At 37.2% G+C, this 18,759-nt stretch overlaps 2 protein-coding genes across 5 annotated transcripts in view; one reads left to right on the plus strand and one right to left on the minus strand.

Annotated features, from left to right (window-relative positions):
* Window positions 1–18,759, plus strand: part of CERCAM (cerebral endothelial cell adhesion molecule) — a 461,142-nt gene that overhangs the window by 306,960 nt on the left and 135,423 nt on the right. The window lies entirely within an intron of this gene.
* ENG (endoglin) overlaps window positions 1–18,759 on the minus strand; it is a 36,812-nt gene that overhangs the window by 17,231 nt on the left and 822 nt on the right. For 3 of the 4 annotated variants that reach the window (XM_072431195.1, XM_072431196.1, XM_072431194.1), the window contains exons 2-4: window positions 4,236–4,390; window positions 1,458–1,586; window positions 1,186–1,348 (exon numbers count right to left, since the gene is read on the minus strand). In XM_072431195.1, coding sequence (XP_072287296.1) covers window positions 1,186–1,348; window positions 1,458–1,586; window positions 4,236–4,390 — 447 coding nt within the window. Of the gene's footprint in view, window positions 1–1,185; window positions 1,349–1,457; window positions 1,587–4,235; window positions 4,391–18,759 lie in introns of those variants that run through there. The other variant, XM_072431198.1, reaches the window with a different exon arrangement.

The following is an 18,759-nucleotide window of genomic DNA, read 5'->3' on the forward strand; positions in this document are numbered from 1 at the left end:
GGACGCTGCCTAATAATTTGTTGAGACAAACATCTGTCCTAATTGCATTTATTAAAATAATGACTTACATACAAATTCAACTTAAGAACAAACCTACAGTCCCTATCTCGGATGTAGCCTGGGGACTACCTGTATTACTTTCTTACTATAGCCTCTTATCAACATAATATGTGCATTTGAAGATATAAATTTGCTGACATTTAGGTATCATTATTACAACACAAATGTAAATCTTGTATGTTACCTTATAATCCAGGTTTGTTTTTATTTTATTTATTTATTTTAAATTCCATCCACAATTCCTAAGGAAAATGACCAAGGTTACTCGAGGTTACTTTCCTACTGTTCTAATTGTGACAATAAAAATATAACAGCTGCCTGTTGTAGATATTTCCCCTGGCCTACTCCTCTTTCAGCAAATATGTAATAGGAGGGCAGAGATGGGAACCAGGGAAAACAGTTTAAAAGGTGATAGGAAAGTGGCATTCGTTGTGCGCATTCATTGTGGATGTTGTCTATACTGTGTCACCTTTACATACAAAGATCAAAATTCAGAGGGATTGCTGTATGATATCCTTTGTGCATAACAAAAGGCGTTGTGTTGTACAAAGTGCACATTTAAAAGTTGTCAACCTTTTGGAAACACAAACTAAAACTTAAAAAGTAAATGTTAACTGTTTATTGTACATATGAACAAATCAGGATTGTCTTACAAAATATAGGACTCCTGGCAATTATATATGGCAGAGGGATGGAAAGGTCCTTGGCCAATTAAAGAACTGCAAATTGTTACATGTACATTAGCCGTTGTGTACAGTCCCATAATAAGAATTTTGCGAGCCTGTTCTTGTCCATGGTCCTTGTCTATAAATTACACCTAGAAAATTAAATTGGTCACTGGCCACGGTGAGGGTAAGCTGTCAACATTTTCTTTATAGTCAGGCTCTTTTTAAATGTTTATATCTTGGTGTCACAATAACCACTTCATAGGAAGACTCTGCTTGGCCTATGAGATAAACATAACAATTTTTCGAACTCATCATAGAGCTTCAATACCCTGCAGGTATATTATGAAATGTTGGCTTTTTGTGGTGGTGAAGGGGGTACACTTTTGTATCTTATGGCATCTAACCCCTCCCCCCCAACAAAAACACTTTATGTGATCTGATTTCCTCTGTCACTTACATTTCTTCATCTTCAGAAGAATTTTTGGTTCATCTTTTAGCTCAGCGAAGAAAGACACCTCTCCGTATACCTGCTTTGCCCATTGTAAAAGCTCCTTACCCTCCAAAGCGATGGAATGTTGCAAATTTTGCAAGGAAGGGAAAATTTGAACATTTTTGGAGAGCTAAAGCAAACACAAAAAATAGAATGAATCCTATTATGCATTTTGTATTTCTATGCCTAATATCATATATAATACACAGACACACACTTGTAATGTTCCTTATACTTACATGTAAAGTAACTGGAAAATCTTTAATGGTGGGAAAAAGAAACAAAGAAGTATTGGAATTGACAATGAGCACAGGTTGGTTCTTTGAGACTTCTTCTGATCCTTCTCTTGAGATGAACAGACTCAGGATCTTGTATGAGGGATATTAGCAAAATGTTATTATGAATAATTTTATGATTATCAGCAACAAACATATGCCATTAATAAAATTAATTGAAGTGTATGTACACTTCATTTCTATTATTTACTCCCTTTTGGCACACTGATTAAAGCATTGGATTTTTTTGCTATATAATAGTTTTTGTTATATCTATTTGATAGGCACAAAAATCCTATCTAATAAATTTACCCTGCAGGGGTCTAATATATTTCAACATATTTCTTGTCTTATACAGTAGTGCCAAAGCTACTTTTCTATACACAGTGTACAGTAAATGAGGTCATTTTTGGGGTTTTATATACATTTTATTGCATGCTGGTTTTAGGTTCTAGGTAATTTAAAACATTCTGGTATAAATAACTGCCCCAGAAACCTTACTTAGATATGAATACATTTGTAAAATAATGATCTTCCTAATAGTGCCTGACAAGGACTGTGGAAGCTCTGATTCATTGATCAGCTCACGGTTAAGTGTATTTAGGGTTCTAGTTTTACTAACATTACTATTATCATTAGTTGCATTATTGTTATTATTACTAAAGAAATGCAACAAATTTGTTTGCCTTTTCTCACTCATTTTCGAATTATTTAATTTGAATCTAAGACCAAACAAGAAATGATAGTTATGAAAGTTTACCTTTTTGATGCCATTAAATATAACAGTTAAAGAAAATACACAGTTAATACTTGCTTAAAATACTTACAGTTAATACACAGTCATACTTACTTAAAAGAGCATCTAAGAAATAAACAAATAAATGAAAACAATCGGATGAGAATCAGTATTTGCAGAGCGGAGTGACTGTTGTAATGGTGGAAACAATACTGAAGTGTACAGCTGGGCAGTGGTTGCCTCATACAACTTCAGACTACACTGACGGCACGCTGCGCTTCCGTTTTTCCATCTTCAGTACAGTTTGTGAATTTAGTGCAATTTAAAGGTGAAAATGTAATTCAGAATATAAGAATTTATTGCAATATTATTTTTGTTTTATTATTATTAATACAAAAAAATGCAAATAATGTCCAAATTTTTCTGTGGACCACCACAGACCAGTGGTTGGCGACCTTTGTTCTATATGACAAGAAACTAATTGATGAGCTGGGGGGTAGCTCAGGATGAGGACAAGGGAGACAGGATGGAAGCTGATCATGATAGAGGACAAGGAGGATAGATGAGGGTCAGCAAGCCATGAAAAACTATGAGAGGAAGAGAATGCAGAGTTTGAACTGAGAGGAGACAAATCATGAGTGGACCAAGAAATAGAAATAGAAAATACATTTGTGAGGTTGTAAAGAATTTTGGAGGTTTTAGAATGGAGGTAATTAGGCCACCAGTAGGCAGTTTTGCTTAGGGGGGCTGCCAAAGGGTAACAATAAGGTAGGTAGATTTGTACTTTAATCAAAGTGGCATAAAATACAAAGAAAGGCATTTTACCACCATGTTGACCCAGTGAACTGGATCCCATATTGACACAATGTCGCCCAGGATGATGCTGCCTGGTCATTCGGCTCGCTTTCTATTTTTACCCAGTGAATTTTTAGACATTGTTATACGTGAACTGATTTAAAACTGTAACCTAAGGTCCATTTCCAGTAATTCTTCTGCAAGCCAAGAATGGTGCTTCCCCTCCCACCCAGCATACTATGTACATACATTAATAAAAACACAATGACACAAGGCAGAAATGGATTAAACAGTAACTCCACTTTTGTACCCTTTATTATTACCCGTTATTCTTAGCCAGTGCTGTTAAATAATCCACTTTATTAACAATATTATCTGCCTGTATTGCTAAAATCTGGATGCCTGGAAAAGAAGATTCCTATTATTCATCTCTTTTCAGTAGTTAAGGTATTCAAAAGTAACTTCAGGATTGACAAATCAAGTGTGCAAGATGTCCACTGTGATTCGCAGTTTCTTTTGCTGGACCCCCACTGAGCTTCCGCTATAAATAAAAAGTGGGGCCAGTTTTGTGCAGTGTATAAAATATGAACATTGAAATAAATGTGTTTTAATGGATCAAAAGCACACAGGATAGGACATTGGTGGCTCCTAGGTGTGGATTTTATGGTTCATTGGTCATGGTTAACACTAACAATTTTACTGAAACCTGAAGGCAGCAACATACATTTCTATATATCTTGTACTCAGATCCTGGACTACTGCAGGCATAAAAAACTCTAATATATGCAATTATGGAACAAGACTCACAGGTTTATCCTTGGCTTTTTTAAATGTGTTTGCATATCTTGGGAAAGGATTAGAACCCCTGCTAGAGTTTATGGCTATCTAGAGTTCCATTAGAAAATATACCATCACATTCTGTGCTTTACCCAGACAGGAAGTGAGGGAAAATCTCCATCAGCAACACAAGCAGCCAAAAAATGTTTTCATCTTCAGCAAAGTAATTAAAGGATGTAACTACTGTCAGCTTATCATCTTCCTGTGTCCTTGTTGAGGATTTTTTTTCACTTCCTGTCTGATTAAACTGTTGACATAGAGACAAGTTTGGAAAAATCTAATGAAGTCCCAGATAGCATTCAAGCCCCAAAAAATTGAAAGAGGTTCTAATAATCCATACACTTTAAAAATAAAAACACATGAAAAATACTCACATGATTATCCTTGGATGCATTTATATTGAGCACATATACTTCCCGATTTGTAACTTTTCCCACACAACCCTTTAGGATGAGAGGCCACTGGGCTATTGCGGAGATCCCAGATTTGTTGTCCACAGGTTGCAAGAGACACCGTTGGGGGACTGGATCTGGAACAGAAAGAATTAATGTGTCAGAATTAATCAATAGTTACGGTTACCTAGAGGTGGTTGTGATTTTTAGATTTTCCAACCTTAGATTGAAATTTAGATTTGAGTATTCTGAGTTCCAAGCAAACATTAGTGTACTGGTATAGTGGGGCACTGGATATAGACCTGTAACATCGTTCAGCAGCCAGATTGGCTGAGCCTTACTGTACTTGTCACTGATATAAATTGTACGGCTCCTTAAAAAAATATCAGTTCTGACTAAGAATTTCTGAATCTGGTCTTTGCTGATGTATTTTTTTCCCTAAAAATATCTTTGATTTTCAGATTTGGCCATAAGGACCATGGACGCCCATAATTGTACATTGCAAATTCAGCTTTTACCATTGACCACTTAGCAGCATGCCATATTAACCAATTCAGATCTTCCACCTGTAGTTTCTTTAAAGACCACAGCAATTTTTACATTAGCCCAATAGGCCTATTGATTTGGCAATAACTTTGTGAATATATAAGAAAACAATGTAACATTTTCTTTTAATGTATTACTTTATATTATTAATTTTTTTTACAATGTTTTTTTCAGTTATTTTGTCTTTCTAAAATTTTTTGTACTTTGTTATGCAATCTACAGACAAAAAAAAAAAAAATACTTTCCTACTAAGATCAATGTTAGTTGGAACAACTAGGTATCAATTTATTTTAAAAAAATAAATAGCTAACCTTCCAGCAAAACCGCATGACCATTCATCGTGTAACTTCACCAACATTTGCTCATTATTTAGGGATATTTTATATAATGTACAAAGCTGTGACTGTTGTGTAAAATAGGCAAAATCAACTGTACTTTTTTTTCTTTTATGATTGAATGTTCTTATTACATTTGATTTGGCAACAATTAATTAAAATAAATTTTCTAAATGAACGCTACAATCACCCTGGGAAAGACGACTTTATTAAATACCAGAAATTACCATTCTGCACATAAAAACATTTGCGTAGTTTATGCAAACTGATACATAAATTTACCCTCTAGGGCTCTTTTTATAAAACAGGGAACAGACAATCCATCAGACATTACCTGTTGGGAATTAATTACTGCCTTTGAAATATTTTGACTTTTTAAAAAAAAAAAATAGACCCCATGGTGTTACTGTAGAAAAACTATGCATTTTATTCTATAGTTTTGCCTTTATTATAATATTATATTAAATATATTATTATTAACATTATAATAATGCTAATAAGTACATTTCCTGAATATATTCATTTTATTAAAAAAATAATTAAAAAATGAACAATATAAAAAATAAAAATGTTTTATTATTATTTTGCAAAATTTAAAAAATAGTTTATAGCGGGAGGAATGTATGTAGGAGGAGTAAATGGTTGACAAAAAGATGAGGAAGGGGGAAAATGGGAACATTTTCTTTCTGGTAGGATTACTTTATATACATTATATACGGATCAAAGGTCCCAACAATAAAGTTGCAAAAACTACAATGATGTTGTGTCTGCAAAGAGATCACTGCTTGTGGACAAAGAACAAGGCTCCTTCTATTCTTCTATAAAGCTCTATACTTGCTATGGCTGCTTGCCACAGAAAATGAACCGAGACTTTGCATAACTTTTGTTTGGATGCACCAATAAATACTTAGCCTATTTAAACTCAAAATTGTGTTGGGTTTTAGTGCTTTCTAGTGGTTACCATTTCCTCACTGCTGGCAAATGTTTCTGCAGTCAAGATGTTTTTTGCAACATTACACCTTCTATAGGTTGTTGCCAGCCATTCTGAGCCACCTGGGAAGTCCTATTTCCATTTACAAAAATGTACTGCCTATGTCCTAATCAAAAATGTACTGCCAGCCACCACCAAAGGGAGATTGGCAATCACAAATTTCAATTTTAGCCAATAAGATAGGGTTTTTTTTTAGAAATTAGCTGGGTGGGCCACACACAGTTGTTAGCACTTGTCTGTGTATTTAAGGCTGCAGCTTCCTACCCTTCCTGCTAGATAATCTCTATTTTACCAGCTACTTTTGTGACCTGCTTTATGTTTTCCATCCAGAGCCACAAAGCTGGACCTGTCTGACTTTTCAACCTCTGCTTGTACTAATTTTGGCTATAATCTAAATTTGCTAGCCATGTTTGAATGTGTGCTGAGTTTCGCCTGGTGCTAGTTCGCAGCAAAAAATCTTACCATCAGAGGCTCTGGAGAAGACCAGGCTACTACTTTGACCCTGCACCTCAGTGTCACACAGTGTAAATCAAACAGACTAATGTCCAGAACGATTTTTTTTCTTTACGTTCTGTTGTGGCAGTTAAAAAGCCATCCAACAAAATCAGATATGTGTGCGGCATACTCACTTTTTTCTCCTTATATATTGTATTAAATACAAAAAATGAAAAAGATCTATGATTGGATAGTGTTTTTTTTAAAGAAACAATCTTCCCATTTAACAGTTCAGCTTTTCTTTCCATCAGAGTGAAATTATTCTTTACACAATCCTTTTTGTTTGAAGTGCTGTCATAGATGGTCCCACCATGTCACTCAGCAGCAGAAGGTTCAGTCCTAGGGAGCTGGAGTTCCCCTGTGTGTCACCATGTGCACTCTAGTCAGACACATAGCTGCTTCCTGCCCCGTGGGGGTGAAGACAGACACACGGAAACATACAGGATTAATAGAAGTTTTTAATAATGAGTGGGGCTCGCATCCAAGCTCTCTGTAGTAGGTCACAGACCTGAGCAGTCACCATTGTGCGCAGCTTCCTGCCTGTTCAGAAAACAACCCTTATCTAGGTAGAACAGACAGACTGTGTGGCCGGCCTCTGTAGCAGCAGGATCCATATACCAAAAATATAACTGCATCATACACTCTGAGTCAGCACACTGTATGAACGTTCTGCCAAACTCACAGGCTGATTTGAAGCAGAATTAAATATAATAAAAAATGTGAACAGAAGGGCTGTTTATTGCCTTCTGCATCCAAACATACTTACCTTGTCATAATATGTTCCTTAATGTACATCTCAGTGTATGATCCTGGCATAATGATCTCCTGAGCATAATTCTCACCAATCCAATGAAGATGGGCCCAGAAAAAGATGGAGTGAAGAAGCCAGGGTTGTAGTTTAGTTAAAATCAAGCAGGTAAATTTCTTTTTGACATTTCCTGTCTCTTATGCCTGCTCACCCACCTGCTCACTATTTTTCATCTTTTAACTTCAGTTCCACTTTAATATGACAAGGCCCTTTGGATCAAAGGAAGCAGTGCATTTGGTCCCCACAACAATGAGATTCTAACTTTCATGCTTCTTTACCCCTTGTCACAGCGACACCATCAGCAAAATGCAACAGTGGAAATTCCCGCTCACACAGTGCCAAAAACAATGCTAAGACCAAACTGAGGGGAAGAAAAATAGCTTATTTTTGTTGAACACCCCCCCCCCCACTACCACTACAAATTTGTCAATGATCTCAGGATATCTTGTGGGCTGTCCTGCAGAAAATGAGGCACTTTTTCTCATTCTTTTGTGTACACAGAAGTGGTGTACTACACACCACTACACACATACATGTGTAACAAAAGCACACTGAAAAATATATTCCAATGGGCAATAATGTTGCTCACATCTGATGTTAAAAAAGCCATAAGGAACAAGAAAAGGGCATTCCAAAAATATAAAAATGAAGGATCACCTTCATCATTTAAAAACTATAAAGAATATAACCAAAGATGTAAAAAGGAGATAAAATGTGCAAAACTTCAAAACGAATAACAGATTGCAAAGGAAAGTAAGTCAAACCCCAAATTTTTTTAAAAATATATTAATGGCAAAAGTTCAGATCTGAGCATGTAGGCCCCTTAAAGGATGTTGCTGGGTTGGTAACTGGGGATAGAGAAAAGGCAGATCTACTAAACACTTTTTTTAGCTCTGTGTACACAAAGGAAAATGGCAGAACTCAAGTCCAAATTCATAATAGCAACGTCACTGCCTTTAATGAGTCACAATGGCTCAGAATTGATATGATTGAGAAACAGCTGGGAAAAAGGCTGACAAAGCACCAGGACCTGATAGAATACATCCACCTGTCCTCAAAGAGCTGAGCTCAGTTATTTCAAAGCCATTATTTCTATTTTTGGAGATTCATTAGTCACTGGCAAGGCACCGATGGATTGGGGTAACGCCAACGTGGTTCCTATCATTACTAAGTCATTACTAGGTAACAGACTGGTTAGTTTAATGTCCATAGCTGGAAAGGTCCTAGAGAGTTTGATAAAGAACCACATAGAGAAGTTTCTGCTAGAAAATAATATTATAAGTAATAGTCAGCATGGCTTCAAGAAAGACGGAAGTTGTCAAACAAATTTACTTTCATTTTATGTGGAAGTAAGTAAACAGGTAAACAGTGGAGTAGCAGTTGATATAGTGTACTTGGACTTTGCTAAAGCATTTGACACTGTACCCCACAGACAGTTATTATGCAAGTTAGGGTCAATAAGTTTAGAAAAGTCAATCTTTAAATGGATAGAGAACTGGCTTAAAGACCGTATCCAGAGAGTTGTAATTAATGATTCATACTCTAAATGGTTTAAGGTTATAAGTAGTGTACCCCAGGGTTCAGTGTTGGGACCTTTTCTGTTTAACATATTTCCATGTAATGGTATTAAGTCCAGACGGGATGTCTATAATTTACAAGCAGACCTGGATGTACTGTTTGATTGGGCAGCCAAGTGGCAAATGACATATAATATAGATAAATGTAAAATTATGCACTTTGGGGCTAACAACATGCATGCTTCATACTGTCTAGGGGGAATACATTTGGGGGAGTCAGAAATAGAAAAGAATCTGGGGGTTCTGGTGGATGATAGACTTAATAGCAGCATGCAATGCCAAGCTGCAAGATCTAAAGCCAGCAAAGTACTTGCTTGTATAAAAAAAGAGGAATAAACTGCAGAGATGGAGACATAATCCTGCCACTGTGGAATGGGAAGGAGCGCAGGGAAGGGCAACTAAACTAATAAAAGGAATGGGGGAGCTCAGCCACTAAGAGAGATTAGCTGAACTGAATCAATTCTCCCTCAATTAGAAGAGACGTTTAAGAGGGGATATGATAACCCTGTATAAATATATAAACGGTTTATATAGAAAAGTCTCTTCCCCATTATTCACTTTGAGATCATTACAAAGAACAAGAGGGCACTCTTTGCATCTGGAGGAAAAGAAGTTTAAGCTCCGGATAAGGAAGGGATTCTTCACTGTAAGGTCTGTAAAAATGTGGAATCGGCTCCCTCAGGAAGTTGTTTCAGCAACTACTATAGATTGCTTTAGGAAAAAGCTGAAAGTTTTTCTAGAAGCACAGAATAATAAGTATTAAAGTAAGTATTAAGGTAATAATATAACTGGGTATTAGGGCTTTCAAGTAAAAATAACAGCGACTGTTGATGCAGGGAACATCCAACCGCCTCATGGAATCAGGAAGAATTTTTTTAACCTGTTGAAGCAAATTGTACTAGGGTTTTTTTTGCCTTCCTCTGGACCAACTATGTCTTAAATGGTTTTTATATCTGGGATATGTTTGTTTCCCTAGTGGTTAAACTTGATGCACTTTGTATGTGCTGGTCTTTTTATATTGATCGCAGTTTGTGATTTTTTAATAATTATTTTTTTTTTATCAATGATATTATGATATATATTTTTATTTATCAATTTGCTATATTAGGCAGGGATCTTTGTGTATGTGGTCCCTCAGCCTATAAAGTGGCTGGTACTGAGCAGTCAGGTGGTAAATACAGCTTCCTGGAGATCCTGTAACTCTCTGCGTCACTCGGAGGCCAACTGGTGCTTCATTGCCAGATAAAGTCTCGCAGGCGGGTGCAGGGAGGGAGGCGCTCGGAGGATTATATAGAGAGAAAAATGCAAAGGGAAAGTTCTTTAGAAGCAAAAATAAATACAGTCTTCCCTCCCCGTCATGTACAGCATCCAGCATCAAGACGTGTCTTAGTGTCTCTATGTATCTAAACTTGGCTTTGTATTAAAAAATGGAACCAGTTTTATTTCAAAATGGTTTCTCGATAGGGACTGAATTGGACCCTGTGACCTTCATTGGAAGTCTGTGTCACAGGGGAGCACAAAAAGAAAAAAGAAGGGGATAATTGTCACCCTAAAATAAAAAGTACATGACCAAGGACCTCCATGGCAGGATAATCAGGGATGCTATTTGCAGCCATTTTTTAATTTCAATAAAATATATTTCATGTGTGTATGGCAAGATGTCATGGCAGTTGCTGATTACACATGACAAATCCTTGTCCCTTCTTACTGGTTAGTCCTTGAATATCTCCCCCCCAAAAAAAATTTTTTCCATCAAGGTGAAGCTACCAATTTTAAACTGGCCGGTTCCCGTAGATCTGCTGTTCTAACTTCCATTCCCCAGGGCTGAGCATAAAACAGGATAGAAGAGCACTTCAACCCAGAATTAATGTTAACAGGATGGAGCCAGGCAGACAGATGGACGCTATGCCTGGAAAAAGCTACTCAGCCTTTTGAACTTTGCTGCTTTTCCCTACAGAACTCCACTAAACACGATTAACCTGGCTCTAGTAGGGCACAATGTCAAAGGACAATGATCAACCTTATGATCAAATTAAAGTCAAAACGTTGTTTATTTTAAACAGAGTAGAGAAGGGTTTCATTTTTTATCATTTGAGAAGATCTTTTTGTTTTTTTAGGAATTAAAAATATCTATATAGTCATAGGTTTAGGTCAGGTTCAGAGTAACCATTTTTGCAAGTGAATTTGAGCAGTTCTTGCACTCAAAACTGCAGGAAAATGGAAATCATGGAAACAAATTGAGTCAGTTCATTAACGAAAAAAACACTGAGCTGCCCATGCTGTAGAATGCTGATATCTGCTGGGTATCCTGGTATTTCTATGGCTGCCAAGACTACATGACCTCCATCATCATTCAGTTACATCATCCTGACTCAAGCCAATCAAGATGGCCGAAGATCAGAACCAGCAAGAATAAGGAAGATGGCAACACCTTCAACAGAGCAGGCAGATATGGTTATTTTATTGCAAAACATTAATTATTTTTAGAGTTTAGTTCTGCTTTAATAGAGGTTCCACACATCCCTTATCTTATCCAAAACTAAAAAAAAGTTTCAACTGGAGTTAAGTTTAAATGATTATAGTGGAATCCATTTAAAAACAAGGACCAACTTGGAACATGGTACGGAACATTGTATGGGCAACATGGTATGGGAACATTGCCTGGAACCCAGTGACAGGTGTGTACAGACTTAGGAAGCAACTGATGTAAATGTGCAGTGCAGCTTGTTTCAGGTAGATTTGTGGAGTATGTAAAAAAAAGTGGGTGCATTGTGTGGTGGCTGGATGGGTACACTGAGAGTACTGTGACTTACAGTAAGGGCAGCTGTAAATGATTGGTTGATAGAGGCTTCTATAATTGACGATAGAAGGTAACAGCTGCTGCATGATGGGACTATGGGACTGTGACAGTGGATGGCAGGACGCACTGTATGTGCACAATTTATACGGGGGACTGATAGGGGGGGGGGGGTGCTGTGACATAGCACTAAAAAAAGAAAATATATAAAGCATTAGCTATGTGCAGTCCTCTGGACAAGTTAGGGGCTGCAGTAGAACTTAACTAGTTAAACCCCACTGTTCTTCTACACCGTTGCCCCACTAGGATCATCTACAGAAATGTGTTCCTTATTTCATCGTCTCTGAGAATCCCTAAGTATTATTGGCTTTTCCTCCCAACCATCTGCTCCAAGGCTCTGAGAAAACACAAAGGCTTTGGCAAATTACAAGTGAATTAAACAAAGCTGGTTGAGGCTCCACTATGTCGCCACCTCCTCGATATCCTCTCCTTGCTGTTATTTATCAGTCGCTCAGCTACAGCACACATAACAGTCTATGACATGTCAAGTGATTTTAAGTGCATGTTTTGTAATGCAGCTGGACTTGGTTTGCACTACAATACACTCAGTCAGTTTTTCAGCTATTGATAATATAATTATCTATAACACTGGTCCTCCTAATGGAAAATAGCTCTACTAGCCATAAAAATCAATCTGATCTGCCTGACCTTATCAAAGCTACTGTCTAAATCAAATACATTGCCAAAGGTCATACAAGGTCTTAGAGTTATCCTTCATCCTTCAGAAAGGAATGCTGGTATAATAGAAGGCTGACCTTTTTCTTCTGAAAAATACTAATTTTCTGGTGGTTATGCTGATTCTTTTGGTTCAGTATTTTCAGTTGCTTACCTAAATCAAGGCTGAAGATCAGAACTTGTAACAATGATCTGACTTTCCAAATAAGACTGAAGTCAATATTTAGAATGAAAATCGTATATTGTCTGCTGCTCAATAATTACATCATGATCCTTACCTTAAAGTATCATATTTACCAGTAAAGGCCAGGATTTACTGACCGAGCCATCAAGAAATATAGAAACAGGTCCCCGAAACAACCGTTTTGGTTGGTCTGCCCCCATAAAATGAACAAGTGAGTTGACAGATTGCAGGGGTCCAGAGTATGCCATTTATAGCACAACATACAAAATACAATGTAAAGAAATTTTATAAAGCAGAAGAAGTACATTGTAATGGACATACAGGGCACAGTGGTCCAGTCTAGGACCACTGCCCAGGATAATTTTTTTCAAGGTGGGGAAACAAAATATCTTTGTCAATGTATTGGATGTTGGGGAATAGAGGCCACTTAATTTATTGCTTATTTGACTCACTAGAAAGTAAAGCCAGGATCAGTATAAAAAAACGTCAAGAAAACTTTTCTCTCCCATGAAATTTCTCCTTACTTTCTCAGTGCAATAGGTCCATAATGGCAAGTGGCTGTGTCTCTTTTTCCTGGACCACTGTGTTCTGTAGATTGTGCTGTATGTCCCATTCTCATTGTACTCTGTTTTGTACGGGGTCACTCTGCTTTGTATGTTTGCTGTACATTATATACTCTGGCCCTTTGACATTCTGTAAATAATATACTTCCGAACACTGCAATCTACACACATTGTTATACATTAGTTATTCCAAATTTCTGCACTGTCCCTGTATGTTACATTCCTTTGACCACCAGTTACTGTGCTGCACATAGCAAATAGGAATACCCATACATAATGTTTAGTATAAGCACACATCTAGTACTAGAGGTTCTCAAAGATCAACAGCTAATGAGCTGCTGATTATGTTTCAGTATGCCTTTTATAAAACTTTGAGTAAACCAACAGCCATGTCTCATGTTTATATGCACACTACCATCTGAGAACTACAAAGTGAGGTGCTCAGAATCTGGAAATGTATGGCCTGCCTTTACTGAGTCTCAATTAAACTTTATTCTAACAACCACAGCATTTGAATAAGTTGCTATCCACACTTTTTGGTAGGTTCAGATCAAATTGCAAGTGAATCTCCCGGCTGCTTAACTTTTTAATTACTTATTAAAATGACCTTTAATGCAATTTTAAAATGGTTTTGATTAACCACCAGTGAATGCTTGGTGAAAGCCACCATCACTGCTTTTTAAATGTTACTTAAAGAGTATTTTAACTGACTTATCAATTTGGGTGTGTTTGTCCCCTCATAGGACCTAAAAACAAACAGCAGCCTATTAGTAATCAGTTGACAACAAGCTGGCTTTTTGAAGCTGGTTTGTGATTGGCTGTTTTTGGAACAGGTTTTCTTTTTTGAAAAACAAAGGCATAAAAAAAATTTGTCCTGCAGGGTGATACTATGACAAAAATCCAGCACCCCACATGCTAAAAGTTTTGATACAGTAAACAGGAAAACATCCTGTATTTTTGCTAAAAGTGACGTCAGCCCGACTTCAAACGTATTTATCTTAGTGATCATAATTGTTAGTCAGATTCTTACCCCGGCCTTAAGGGTTATTCTCTACTTTATTGTATTTGCTTTGTGTACCTCTCCCACCTCACCCACCCGTTCCCCCTAGGGCTATTTTGTTGTATATGTTTGTGTTTGTTGTATGTTTTTATTTATCAATATTGTTGTCTAGATTATTGGTTTATATTCGGTGCTATAAGCTCCTGTGAGAAGTCATGCTGTTTCCTTTGTAGTCGTACCAATATGTGCAATACTGGCCCAAAAGGGTTTCTCCTGTTTATTGTTCTCCTTCTCAGGGTCTATGTTGTTTATAGGATTTATATTTTGTTTACTTATCCCTTGTATTTACTAAGCCAACACCGATATGTATAAACAGATTGTAAGTGTTGTATGTTTACTTTTTTGTTATGTAAGTTATGTTTTTGTTGAAAACCTCATCAAACCACTCAGGATGAGTATCTTCTTCAATGAGGAACAAGTCATAGGCAGACATGAGTAATGGCCCTAGGCTCTCAGTGATCTGGATTTTGTCACAAATGACATATTCCAGAGTCCAAATGAGAACAATTTACTTAAAATGCACTACATTAAAACAGACTAATAGGGTCTACCCCTCCGAAGATCCCTTGTAGAGAAAATTTTAACTATTACAGTAGCCAGTATGCACATTGGGTTGAATTTATTTTTACAATCACTACATTACCACTTGGGTCTAATTTAGCAGAGTACCGACTTTGAAGAGGGTAGATGTGGATGATTATGCTAAATTATCAGAGAAATCCATAAAAGTACATTTAGCCCTTTTGGTCATGTAACTGTATGACAGTGGAGAAGGGAAGATGGTGTTGGAGACAATATCTATTAGAACAATTTTTTTAGTGGTACCTTATGCAGGGTGGAAGCTTTGGCTCCCCATACTATTAGGTGACAATATGGATTGCAATATGCACAAGAAAGCTGGTCAATTTGCATTGTCTTTCCATGCATCACCTCATGAAACAGCAACTATAACTGCATCCTCTTTGAGGAAGTAGAGTTGCACAGAGTTGAATAATTTTGCACTATTGATCTGGTTAATTGCAAGAGAATAAAATGTTTAGTTAGGGGCCCAGGGACACTTTATACAGAACGTGACCTTGAGCAAATATGAAGTGAAGGTTTCAAATGCACAACATTCCAGGTCCTTGCACCCCTGTCATTCTGTCCCTGGAGATAATAAGGGTCCTGTGTAATTGCAATTACCTTACTGAAAAATCAGCTCAGATGGTTCTCCAAGACATTCATCATGCTCCAGACCCCTGAGTAAGGTCTCTAGTATATGATACAGCTTTGTAAAAAGCCCCCCAGACAGAGGGATAACTGTCATCTCCCATACATCCTAAGGGTGGTATTTCACTTGGTGCACAATACAATACAATATTTTACAGTACACAATTCTAATGACAAATAAAGCGAATGCATATATCTGTTTCTGCCTTGGAATGAAATCTGAGAGGTCAGTTGTATGCATTTATAGTTGCATGCTGTGTCAAGGCATGACTATATCATGCAACCTACACATATGCAGCCTTTAGGTAAGTTTATTCAATGCTAAAATCTCAATGTTTTGGTCCTCTAATAGGTCAGTCTCCACAATACTGAGACCTATTGTTTCCAGGTATAAATGTGGGATTTCTTCTCTGGACCTGAGGTGCGCCGGATTTTTGAAAATTTGGGATTTTTGAAAGTTATACTCACCTCCACACACAGGCCACCCTTCCTCTTGCCGCACCCGTGGACATCTGGCACAGTTCCATGGAACAGGCAGCAGGGACGTCACAACATGTATTTAGTGTAGCAAGCAGGACCTAACAGCTGTTTCTGCAGAATAGCGCCATCAAAACATAATGTAATTGTCTTTCTCCATTGACCACCAATATAAGGGGGCCATTCTCCACTGACCACCAACATAAATGATGTTCCAGAATTGAAAACTGCTTGGGACAATTGTGGCCAATTATATGGCCAATTATATAGGAATGATTTTAGATTGACAGCCAACACTTCTGGATGTTAAAAGTCCTCATTGTCATGCAGTGGCAGTGTAGCCAACAGTGGGCCTCTGTGCAGAACTGACTTAGGGACCCCTTGAGGGATAAAGAGTGTCTATGCTCCTGGTATTAAATGCTCCTGGTATCAAACACACAGATTATCATACACACTGAGATGTTGGACTTTTATTAATGAGCACTGATGAGCAGCCTGCTTTTTTGTTTTAGCTACCATATTACACAAGGGGTGGCATCCAACGTGGCTTCCTACTGAATGGGCTTCCCAGACAGGAAGCCATATGCATTACTACCTGCTACAACTTCGTATTTTAATATTTTTTCTTTGTATATTCTTTTAAAGATGTTACATGTTAATCCATTGCCATCATTAAAATGCCTTACGAAACGTACTGCCATTTTTGTCACGGGCAAGGGATTCAGAGATCCATATCTGCAAACAATCCAACCATCAAAAATTCTTTTTACTCCCGACACACACATAGATTATTTTGTAGTTTGTGTTCAAACTGTGAACTTGGCGCCAGGTTTTACCCACTTACAGGATGTCACTCACTGTGTGGGACTGCCATTGAAATCACAGTGCAGTCAGATGACTTTTTTTCTGCAGAATTTACAGATCCTTCCCACACTTTCAGAAAAATGGTCAAAGGTATTTAAGGCTACCTCTGCTGGGTCATTGAACACCAACTCAAATCAAGAGAATAAAAAGAATATGAATATGTGTCTTGCTTATGCGGATGTTCCTACTGACTAATAAAAGTTTGGGTAGACATACACAATCCAAACCAAAATGTAATATATTGCAGCTCCCTTATCCTTATATATACTTTTCTTTCTTTAGTTTTTTTTCCCTTTATTTTTACTTGGCGATTCTGACACTAACACTCAGCATTGACAGCAATGTTACCATGGACTGATCTCCTGAATTGAACTACAAACACCTTCTACCTCTCCTCAACTCTATTACAAAGAAGGAGGTCTCTGATTTACAAAAAAAAGGGGGGAAACTGATAATATCGTTTGTGGTTTCAGTTCCGTGCACAGGAAAATACAAAGACATTGGATTTTTACCAGCACCAATAGATGTTTTCTGTGCTTGCAGAAAGTGTTGATAACATGCATGAATGCAATATATTTGTGGGTTTTGTAAAAGGCAAGCTGAGCCTTATAGTCCAACACTTAGTATTGCCTGCTTATGGAGAACTGTGCAAGGTAAATTTACACAACAGTGTACTAAAAATAACAGAAAGCAAAAAGGGGAAATAAAAAGCTGCATTTTAACATATATTTTCCCAACTTTGTTCAATCATAGTATTATTCTTACATTATAGATGCAGTAAGTAATCAATTGCAAAGCCTTGTCAATCAAATATTTTGTAATTTACCTACTACCAGTGGAGCAATGTATATACAGTACTGTAATACAATTATTACAAGGAGTTCATTTTATCATTTGTTTACAAAGAGTTTTCAGAGGTTGACTTGATATCAGATCTTTGCTTCAGTGGGAGATCAAAGGATTTCAACAAGCTAACTTTACAATTTCAGCAGACACACATCTAGCAAATGCTTTTCATACCAAAAAAGTAGAAAGTTGGCTGTAAAGTGGAACTCCAGGCAAAGCATATTGTGTAGGGTGGAAGCTCTGACACGTTCAGGGCTGTATTTACCATAATACTACTCAGGGCCTCTTTAGGTAATGGAATGTAAAGTTTCCAGCTCTTTAGAGTCAAACATATATAACAGGAACTTAGGAAGGCTCTACTGTTTAGACTGGATGCATTGACACAATGGAAACAAAGGATTGTCAGTCCACATGAGTATTCTGGAAAATCCTTGCATTTATCTATGTTTGGTAACCCATACAAATCTCAATCATCATTGATCTAGATGACTACAGAGAATCCATTCATAATATGTTTATTATTTGGACCACAACTTCTTATCTGTATCATGGATATCAACAACCAGGGAAACATAATGGGCAGCACGGTGGCTCAGGGGTTAGCACTCTGGCCTTTGCAGTGCTAGCTCCCAGGTTCGATCCCCAGCCAGGACATTATCTGCATGGAGTTTGCAGGTTCTCCCAGTGTCTGGGTACTCCGGTTTCCTCCCACATCCCAAAAACATGCAGTTAGGTTAATTGGCTTCTCCCTAACAATTGGCCTTAGACTACATTAATCACATATGACTATGGTAGGGACATTAGATTGTGAGCTCCTTTGAGGGACAGTTAGTGACACGACTATGGACTTTGTACAGTGCTGCATAATATGATGGCACTATATAAATACTGTATAATAATAATATACACAGATATTGTAGAAAATTTGGAGTGAAACATTTGCTAATTTATAGTATTATGGATGCTTTCAGAAGCCAATACGCTCTTAGGGTTTTTTTAGAACTGATTCTGAATTCAAC

This window comes from Pyxicephalus adspersus, chromosome Z, assembly GCF_032062135.1.
Source record: "Pyxicephalus adspersus chromosome Z, UCB_Pads_2.0, whole genome shotgun sequence".
NCBI lineage: Eukaryota > Metazoa > Chordata > Amphibia > Anura > Pyxicephalidae > Pyxicephalus > Pyxicephalus adspersus.